Source organism: Camelina sativa, chromosome 17 (assembly GCF_030686135.1).
Source record: "Camelina sativa cultivar CO46 ecotype springtype chromosome 17, ASM3068613v1".
NCBI classification, from domain to species: Eukaryota; Viridiplantae; Streptophyta; class Magnoliopsida; order Brassicales; family Brassicaceae; genus Camelina; species Camelina sativa.
Genome location: NC_141896.1, coordinates 39,615,006 through 39,624,814, shown reverse-complemented (window position 1 = coordinate 39,624,814; position 9,809 = coordinate 39,615,006). Strand labels below are relative to the sequence as shown.

General features: G+C 36.0%; 1 protein-coding gene across 4 annotated transcripts; it reads left to right on the top strand.

The window, feature by feature from the left end:
• Positions 1 to 2,361: 2,361 nt before the first annotated feature.
• LOC104758821 (putative LRR receptor-like serine/threonine-protein kinase At1g56130) lies at positions 2,362 to 9,022 on the top strand. 4 transcript variants are annotated; one of them, XR_015586409.1, is made up of 24 exons: positions 2,362 to 2,790; positions 2,895 to 3,081; positions 3,180 to 3,251; positions 3,335 to 3,406; positions 3,500 to 3,571; positions 3,677 to 3,748; positions 4,588 to 4,659; positions 4,769 to 4,840; positions 5,036 to 5,107; positions 5,207 to 5,278; positions 5,381 to 5,452; positions 5,599 to 5,670; positions 5,773 to 5,838; positions 5,914 to 5,979; positions 6,099 to 6,143; positions 6,249 to 6,310; positions 6,401 to 6,756; positions 6,840 to 7,038; positions 7,155 to 7,316; positions 7,441 to 7,559; positions 7,625 to 7,841; positions 7,913 to 8,147; positions 8,255 to 8,388; positions 8,484 to 9,022. XR_015586409.1 is itself a non-coding variant. In XM_087494458.1 (24 exons), the coding sequence occupies exons 1-24, from the start codon at positions 2,676 to 2,678 to the stop codon at positions 8,847 to 8,849; spliced, it is 3,066 nt and encodes a 1,021-aa protein (XP_087350584.1). In that variant the 5' UTR covers positions 2,362 to 2,675; the 3' UTR covers positions 8,850 to 9,022. The 4 variants fall into 4 exon arrangements, 1 of the variants encoding a protein (XP_087350584.1); XM_087494458.1 differs by having other exon boundaries at positions 8,238 to 8,388; XR_015586412.1 differs by having other exon boundaries at positions 2,514 to 2,790; positions 7,924 to 8,147.
• Positions 9,023 to 9,809: the final 787 nt, after the last annotated feature.

The window sequence follows — 9,809 nt, the reverse complement described above, 5'->3', positions numbered from 1 at the left end:
AATGTGGCTACATCGCAAAACAACATGTCCTAGAAGAGAATCAGTCTAAGTTTTTAAACATTTCATTATTCAAAAAAGTAAACATGATTAATAAAATCCAATATACATGAGGGTGTAGTTTAATCACTTTTTTTTTGTCACCAACTGTTTTCATTAAATATCTTAAAAGGATTACATGGTGAATAGGAGCCTAATTACAAGATATAAAAGCCCAATTAACCCAAAAGTATTATAAGCAGAGAAACAAAATGAATGGGTCAATAAGGGACACGTGTATAACACGTGTTTGCGTGCACGTTGAAGGGGAATTGTGACGACCGACTCATGTCACTGCCACCGCCTTTCCGCCGGAGCTAAAACTCCGACCACAGCCAAAGTTCCGGCAAGTATAACACTTTGTCCACAATATGGTCTGTCAAATTTCAGCTTGTAACTCCGAAATTCTCCAAATCTTTTTGCAGCTTTCTCCAAGTATGAAAGAAACAGAGAAACTTGAATTTTCAGATTTGTTAAGCCCCGGAATACACGAGAAGGTGAGATGTCAGATCAGTCGCAAAACACGCTCTCCTAATCCGTTCCTCACCAGCCACCGAATTCCTTTCTTCACGATTCACAAACCCAAGGAGAAACCGTCATCCATAGTCGATCTAACAGCCCCAATAAGTTATGAGGATTTACACCCCTCATGAATGGAATCGAGCAATCCGACGATCTAGAAGCTCCGTCCACTACTCGGCTTTGCCTCCTTAAACCATAAGGAGATCTATGAGATTCTGCAAAAAGAAGAAAAAACTAAAGAAATAGCCACCAAAGCTATGATACACTCGCACTTAGGCGAGAAATATAACCGGACTTAGCCGGAGACAAAAAGCCGACGATAAGTTTCATCGGAAAATGAGAAAGAAAGCTTTCTCTCTCTGAAAGATTTGAGAGAGAGAAGAGAGAGAAAGCGTTCCAAAGAGGGGGTGTAGTTTAATTACTTAAGATACATACTCTTCCCTCAAAAATTAATATCATTTTTATCAATAAAAAAACCAATTAAGAAAACAAAATACAGAAAGATGAAAATCTAACAGTAAAAAAAATTGCCAATAGAACAAATATGAAGATAAGCCCGTGCGTAGCACGGGACAACTCCTAGTGGTTATATATGATTAACAGTTGTTTGACTGGTAGGCCGACTTGCATGACTGAATTACGACCTATCAGTCTCTGTAATATTGGGTATAAGGTTATTTCAAAGGTGCTATGTCAGCTGTTAAAATTGTTCTTGCCAAAGCTCATCTCAGAAATACAATCGGCGTTTGTGGAAGGAAGACTAATTTTAGAGAATATTTTGATAGCACAGAAAATATTTGACGACTTTCGGACGAATCCATCATGTAAAAGGAAATTCATAGTTATTAAAACGAATATGAGTAAAGCATATAATCGGGTTGAATGTCCATTTATTGAACACTTGCTCAGGAAGATGGGTTTTTGTGAGAAGTGAATTTCCTGCATAATGTGGTGTGTATCAATTATAAGGTGTTACTAAATGCTCAATCGAGAGGATCAATCATACCGAAGAGGGGTCTCAGGCAAGGTGATCCATTGTATCCCTTTCTATCCATTTTGTGTACAGTGTCAGTGGTGCTAATTGTGAATATTAAAAAAACGGAGGCTGATAAGTTTATCACTGGAATCAGGATGTCTACAACTAGTCCCCAATATCTTATCTTTTTGTTTATAGATGACAAACTTTTTTCTGTCGAATGTTTTTTCTTTTGTTCAACAAAGGTTACGGTTACATAACAGGGTGAATGATTAATTGGTCAACCATATATCAATATTTTGCATAACTATTTCGTAAATAAACCGTAAATAAACCGTAAATAAAAATGAAAAATGCCCCAATACAAATACTTAAATCATAAAAGCCATGTTTGGGAATGAATTGTACTGCAACCAAAAAAATGTCGATTATAAACATGGGTTAACCACAATAAAATTCAAAAAAATTTACGTTATCAAAAGTCTTTACTTCCCCACAAAAACATTTTTGCATATTCACAAGTCTCTATTATGACCCAAACTTATCATCGATCTGCCTGAAGGAAAGAGCGACGGAAAATGACAAACATCAACGAAACAATCTGTCGCGTATTTATGATTACAAAAGAGAGTCGGAGAGTGGTTCCAGCGACTGAAATATAAACCACTGACTGACTATTTTTTTTTTACAGTAAACATGGGTGAACGGGAAGAACTTTCGGAGATAAAACGAATAACAAGTTGTCAAAAGTCTTTACATCAAAAGTCTTTTCTTCCCTACAAAAACATTTTTTGCATATTCACAAGTCTCTATCTTGATAATTAAGTAGATATTTCCAAACTTATCATCGATCTGCCTGGAGGAAAGAGCGATGGAAAATGACAAACATCAACGAAACAATGGCCGACGGTAAATTTCGGATGAATTGTAATTGGATCATCATCATCATAATAATCTTATCATGTTTTGCTTGGTACATATATAAGTCAATAAGTCAATGTATACAAGTCAATAAAACTAATTTCATAATAATGATAATAAATTTTAAAACAACATATATAAAAGGAGACGATTGATACCAAAAAAAACCGTTGTTGTGAACCAAAAAAAAAGAGAGTAAACAAACCTCCGATCGACGACGATGCACACGTGTCTGCTACTCACCGTCTGGCTCCTCTTGTGTATCTCCAGTTCGGTTCACCTAGTTCGAGCTCAAACCCGAACCGGAGCCACTCCCACTACTCATCCGGACGAAGGTGATATATATGCTACGTACTTTGAAATCATTAAATTACAACTTTTTTGGTTTAAAATAAATAAAAAAAGACTGACGGTTTGTTGTGGGATAAACTGCAAACAGCGCGAACTTTGAACTCCATCTTCGCTGGTTGGAGGATCCAGGCTTCGAAGGAATGGAACATCAGCGGCGAACTTTGCTCCGGCGCCGCAATCGAGGATAGTATCACCATCGACGACAAAAACTACAACCCTTTTATCAAATGCGACTGCAAGTTCGACAGCTCCACAATCTGCCGCATCACAGCACTGTACGTACAGTTTACATATCTTTCTCTTTATTTCTTTTTTTTGTTATTCTTTGTGCATTTACCCACTGGAACGATGTTGCCATATTGTTGTTTCACAGCAAGGTTTCTGAGAAAGATGTTGGAGGACCTATACCTTCACAGCTCTGGACTTTGACACACCTCAAAAATCTGTATATTGACATAGACTTTACCTTTTTCTTGAATTCTTATCATCGTCAAAAAAAAAAAAATGAATAATGCATCTTTCTTTCAGGAACCTGGGTCGAAATTATCTAACAGGCTCCATTTCTCCTGCAATTGGAAACTTGACTCAAATGGAATGGATGTAATTATATAAGGCTCACCTTCTCTTCTTCTTCCTTTTATTGATCTCTCTTTCTTGTCTCGCACGCTCCAATTGTTCTCTCAACTACTGTAGGACTTTTGGGATCAATGCCTTGTCTGGCCCCATTCCCAAGGAAATTGGTTTGCTTACAGAATTGAAATCCCTGTAAGCTTCTTCTTCGTCTTCATTCTTCTTAAAAGATATCATAAATGTCAAATTTTGATGCTTTCTTATTATTAAACCTATCTTGTATGTGTTTTCTTCATGCAGTGGACTTGGTGTAAATAACTTTTCCGGTTCTGTACCAGCTGAGATTGGGACTTGTACAAAACTAATAAAAATGTGAGAATACACAAAGTACTTTTATGTAATTAATTTCAGAAACTTTTTTTAAATTGATAACTAGGATTTTAACACATTTTTTTTTTTATTTGTATATATAAAGATGTTAGATTTTTACAGTTTTCTAATTTAGTATATACTACTCCCTCCGTTTCAAAATATAAGATGTTTTAGAGAAGTTTTTTGTTTCATATAGGATGCTTTCAAGTTTCTATGCAACTTTTAGATTAGTTTAGTATTTTATATTATGCAGTATTGTTTCTGATTGGTTGAACTTGTTAAAAGTAAAAACTTCTTAATCTGAGTGCTTTAGTTAAAACATCCTATATTTTAAAATGGAGAGAGTATAATTTCAATGTTTAAGTGTTTCTTAGATTTAACCTGTGATACATGTGTTACTTAATAGTTTAGTATTGCAATTATACATTTAAAAGTAGAGGTGTGGAAAGAGATTTAACAGTTTCATTTAACTTATCCTACATCAGATTAATGAAAAATTTAACACGCCCTTCCATTTGATCTGCCAGCTGATAAAGACTTTTTTTTATCAAGATAATTTCTTTTGTCATGTTTACACAATTTAATTTTTGGTACAAATAATAAAATGAAGATTTAATACATGTTATATATAGTGGAAACAATTAAGATATATGTTTATTCGAATTTGGATTTATATATATCTTATTTGTAATATGATTTTTAATCATTGTCTATAACTTTTAGTTGATATGCATGCGACTTAGAACATAATTTTTTTTTCATTGATCTTTATTTTATTTTATTTTTCAAAATCACCAGAATCTAGTGTTTGTTAGTATTTCTTACAATTTATATTGCAGATACCTTGGAGCTTCTGGACTTAGAGGGGGAATACCTTCATCGTTTGCTAATCTTGTCGAGCTGGAAGAGGCGTAAGATTTTATTTATTTGATTAAATTCACATATATTTAAGTTTTATCGTTGGAATTCTACAGTTTTGTAATATTAATTAATTTACATTATTATTATTTTTTGTACCAGTTGGTTAAACAATCTGGACATTACTGGTCCGATACCGGAACTTATAGGAAAATGGACCAAACTTGTTATCTTGTAAGAATGATATCAATTTTTAGAGAAACATTGCTCTTGTTTATAGTTAACTCCTTTTCTTTTTATAGTTAACTTCTTTTTATAGTTAACATTGCTCTTGTTTATAGTTAACTTCTTTTAGTCCTAATGGAAAAGTCTTCATGGGCATTTAAACTTTGGGATTCAATGATTAATTGCTACCACGTTTTACTACAGGAAACTTCACGGAACTGGTTTAAGTGGTCCGATACCGTCGTCATTTTCCAACTTAACTTCTTTGAGTGAACTGTATGTGTTATTGCATTGGTGTCATAATCAATCACTTTTTTTTGCTATTTTTCTCTTCTTTCCTTCTGATGCACGTAATCATCATATCCTAAAATGTAGGAGTCTTGGTGATATATCCAATGGAAGCTCTTCTCTTGAATTCATCAAAGACATGAAATCTCTAAAGATGTTGTAAGGCAACACTTGTACTCCAATTCATCATGAACTGTGAAGTGTTTCCCTCTCCTCCTTACGTGTATCTATAAACATTGATGATGCATTCATGTGTCGCAGAGTATTTAGGAACAGCAATCTCACTGGGACAATACCCTCTGATATCGGGAAATACTCAAGTCTGGAACTAGTGTAAGTACAACATATGTGATATGTCCGTCCGCATTTTCTTTAAAACGAGTGAGATCATCTCTGAAAGTCACTGCGAGAAAACGAAGTGGTCTTATCATTGCTGATAATATATATTATTTCTCTCATTCATGTCTCTGTGTTTCCAGTGATTTAAGCTTCAACAAACTACATGGACCAATTCCGGCTTCACTTTTCAACTTAAGTGGACTTACTCACTTGTAAGTTTTCTATTTATTTTTTTGGGTCTTCATGTTGGTATGAATATACTCACAGTGATATATATATAACTGTGGAAAATACTTTTGTTGTCTTCATATTAGGTTTCTGGGAAACAACACGTTCAATGGTTCTTTGCCCACTGAAAAGAGCCGGAGTTTGATCAATATGTGAGTTACAAAGTCCTTTCTAATTATTCTGTATGTAGATACTAATCATAATTCTTCTGTACGTTATTCTTTCAGAGATGTATCCTACAATGATCTGTCTGGTAGTCTTCCTTCATGGGTCAGCTTACCAAACTTGAAACTGTAAGTACACAAAACACTCTCTACTATACTAACGGTGTTTTTCAATCTCAGCGCTTCTTTTTTTCTTTTGTAGGAAACATTTATAAGAATTATAATAAAACTGTATGTTATTTGTGCAGCAACCTTGTTGTTAACAAGTTCACCTTGGAAGGTCTAGACAAGAGGTGATAGTTTTATTATATTATATTATGTTCTTGTTGATGCCTGAACTTCCAGTTTTTTTTTTTTTTTTTTTTTCTTAATGAAATTGTTTATGTTTTGTTAAAAAGAGTTCTACCAGGACTAAAGTGTCTGCAGAAGAACTTCCCTTGCAATCGAGGCAAAGGAATCTGTAAGTGACAGAGATATATCATCATAATCATTATATTGTTCTCAATATATGTTCTAATAAGGTTTTCTCTACTAATGACTGGTGGTCTAGATTCTGACTTTGCCATCAACTGCGGAGGCTCACAAATACAGTCTGTTAGCGGAGCAGTATTTGAGAGGGATGAGGAGGATCTTGGATCAGCTTCTTTTTTCGTGAGTGATGTTCAGAGATGGGCAGCCAGTAGTGTAGGATTTTATTCTCAGAGTAGTAATAATATGTGGGTTGTCAACACTATGGACTCAGAGCTTTTTCAGTCAGCAAGACATTCTTCATCTTCCCTAAGGTATTATGGGTTGGGGCTTGAAAATGGAGTCTATACAGTAAGACTTCAGTTTGCTGAATTAGTAATTGTTGGTTCTAACACGTGGAAAGCTTTAGGACGACGACCTTTTGACATTTATGTCCAGGTCTGCCCTACCGCCTTACAAGTTTACTTGTTGGTGTAATAATCTTCTTGTTGAATTCTGAAACCTAGCTTCGTTATATCCAGGGAAGACTTGTTGCAAAGGATTTTGATATACGCAGAACAGTTGGTGACTCTACTGTCGGAGCAGTTCGGAGAGAATATAAAGCAAATGTATCAGAAAATTACCTTGAAATCCTTCTTTTATGGGGTGGCAAAGGATCATTTAGTATTCCTGTTGAAGGTACTTATGGGCCACTGATATCGGCCGTCAGTGCAAAACCAGGTATCACAACAACAACAAGTAGCGAATTCCTTTTTTTTTTTTCTTCTTGATCTTTTGCCTACAGGTTTTGTTTCTTTCTATCTCCTAAGGCCTGAGTGTTACATATTGATGTTCAGATTTTACACCAACAGTAGCTAACAGGCCACCTTCAAAGGAAAATCATGGGACTGGTACTGTTGTGGGTGCTATTGTTGGCATAGGACTTTTCATCATCTTTTTGGTGGGCGTGGTTCTCTTCATCATCCGAAAAAGACGAAAGCGTTACACAGATGATGAAGGTATATATGTTATTACAACACAAACTATCCCTTGATCGAGCATCAGTATCATCCTTCTAAATTAGTTCATATGAGTATCATCTTTTAAATTGATTTATTTAAGAACCGACATTGTCTCTTGCAGAACTACTTAGTATGGACGTAAAACCTTACACTTTTACTTACTCTGAACTTAAAAGTGCCACTCAAGATTTTGATCCCTCAAACAAGCTTGGAGAGGGAGGGTTTGGGTCTGTATATAAGGTAAACCTCATATCAAAATGAACAAATGTCTTTTTTTGTTATGATCTAACACATTAATTCAACAGGGAAACCTGAATGATGGTAGAGAGATTGCGGTGAAAGTGTTGTCGGTTGGATCCAGACACGGTAAGGGACAATTTGTGGCAGAAATCGTAACAATTTCTACAGTTCTGCATCGCAACCTAGTAAAGCTTTACGGGTGCTGCTATGAAGGAGATCATCGTATGCTCGTATATGAGTACCTCCCTAATGGAAGTCTCGATCATGCACTATTTGGCCATGGTCAGTAATGAGCAGCAAGATTAGTACTTATATATCCTTCATTCTCTGCCGAACTGATTTGGATGTTGCAGGAGCTGAAAAGGCTTTGCATCTTGATTGGTCAACCCGTTTTGAGATATGCCTGGGAGTAGCCAGAGGTCTAGCCTACCTCCACGAGGAAGCAAGTATTTGCATAGTACACAGGGATGTGAAGGCCAGCAACATTTTGCTTGATTCTAAGCTGCTCCCAAAAGTTTCTGATTTTGGGCTTGCAAAGCTATATGATGACAAGAAAACCCACATAAGTACAAGAGTGGCAGGGACCATGTACGTATCCCCAAAACCTCTACTATTTTTCTTCTTTGCAACAATACTATGGGTTTATAACACATGATGTTGTACCAATGACCAATATAGAGGGTATCTTGCGCCAGAGTATGCCATGCGTGGACATCTAACAGAGAAAACAGATGTGTATGCCTTTGGTGTTGTGGCTCTTGAGCTAGCTAGTGGAAGGAAAATCTCTGATGTGAGCCTGGATGATGAAACAAATTATCTTCTTGAATGGGTACGTACGTCCTTGTTAGTTTTATATATATACATTTTGATTAGAAATGTTATAAAGCTAAATTAGCTAATAAAATTGTGGTGTACAATTAATAGGCATGGAATCTACATGAGAAAAGCCGTGAAGTTGAAATAATCGATCAGGAGCTGACTGACTTTAACATGGAAGAAGTGAAACGCATGATAAAAATTGCTCTGCTGTGCACTCAGACATCTCATGCTATAAGACCACCTATGTCAAGAGTGGTGGCGATGCTTTCAGGAGACGTTGAGGTCAGTGATGTAACCTCTAAGCCACGCTACCAACCCGACTGGATATTTGATGACACCTCAAGCTCCTCTCTAGGAACCTTTCAAACTAAAGACACAAGCACTTCTTCCTCCTCCTCCACGAGGTTTGTGACGCCCAGAGATGGCGACTTTCAGCCAATGCTTGGAGTTAAGATTAATGAGGCGAGATGAGAATGTTTCTTCTCTATCTATCCAAAAGTTTTTTTTATGTACATTTAAAGTGTATCGCAATGCTTGGAGGCTGACAAAAACATATTGAATCTCTTATGTTTATTCCTCTAGATAAGAAAGAGATAAACAAATTGAAAGTTTGAAACATATAAACGCAGAAAGAGATTGACGACTATGAGACTTACCTGTCCAAAGTGTTTACAGCTAAGTTGCCAAAAGTCTTTAGCGAAAACATTTGTGTTGGGCTTTCCAAGCCCAAGCCAGCTCTCCTATTAGTATGATATTGTCCACTTTAGGTCCAAGTAGTCTAGCTCTCACGGATTTTTTATTGGACTCAGGCCTCATACTAATTAGAGTTGTATCCCAACAAACCTCCTTTCAAACCATATACCACGATCCTATGGCCCTGAATCCGGTACCTCTTTATTCCTGAAGTATTTTTGAGTCAACCTTAATCATGTCATCTTTTTGAGAGATCCTCCCACACGGAAACACAAAGCCCACCCCCATTCCCCTAGGTCCACTTTTCGACATAGGCTTTGATACCAATTGTTGGGCTTTCCAAGTCCAAGTCAACTCCCCTATTAGTATGATATTGTCCGCTCTGGGTCCAGATGGCAAAGGCTGCACGAATTTCTTATTGGGCTCATTCCCAAAAAACCTCATACTAATTAGAATTGATCTTGGCTTATATATTAAAAACTTATTTTCTAATCTTCAGATATAGGACATTGTTTGTATCCTAACAATTTGCATACAAAGAAAACATACACGACTGGTCGGGATTTGAAGTCGATTGTAATCGGGACACTATAGTAAGATATTTTGCTTACTTGCCGTCAAAACATTAATAAATGAGACGATGGTCCACTTATCATGTTTTGGTTGGTTATTATATGAGTCAATGAATATAAGTCAAGAAAGATAATTTAAGACAATTATTAAAAAGTAAAAGGAAGA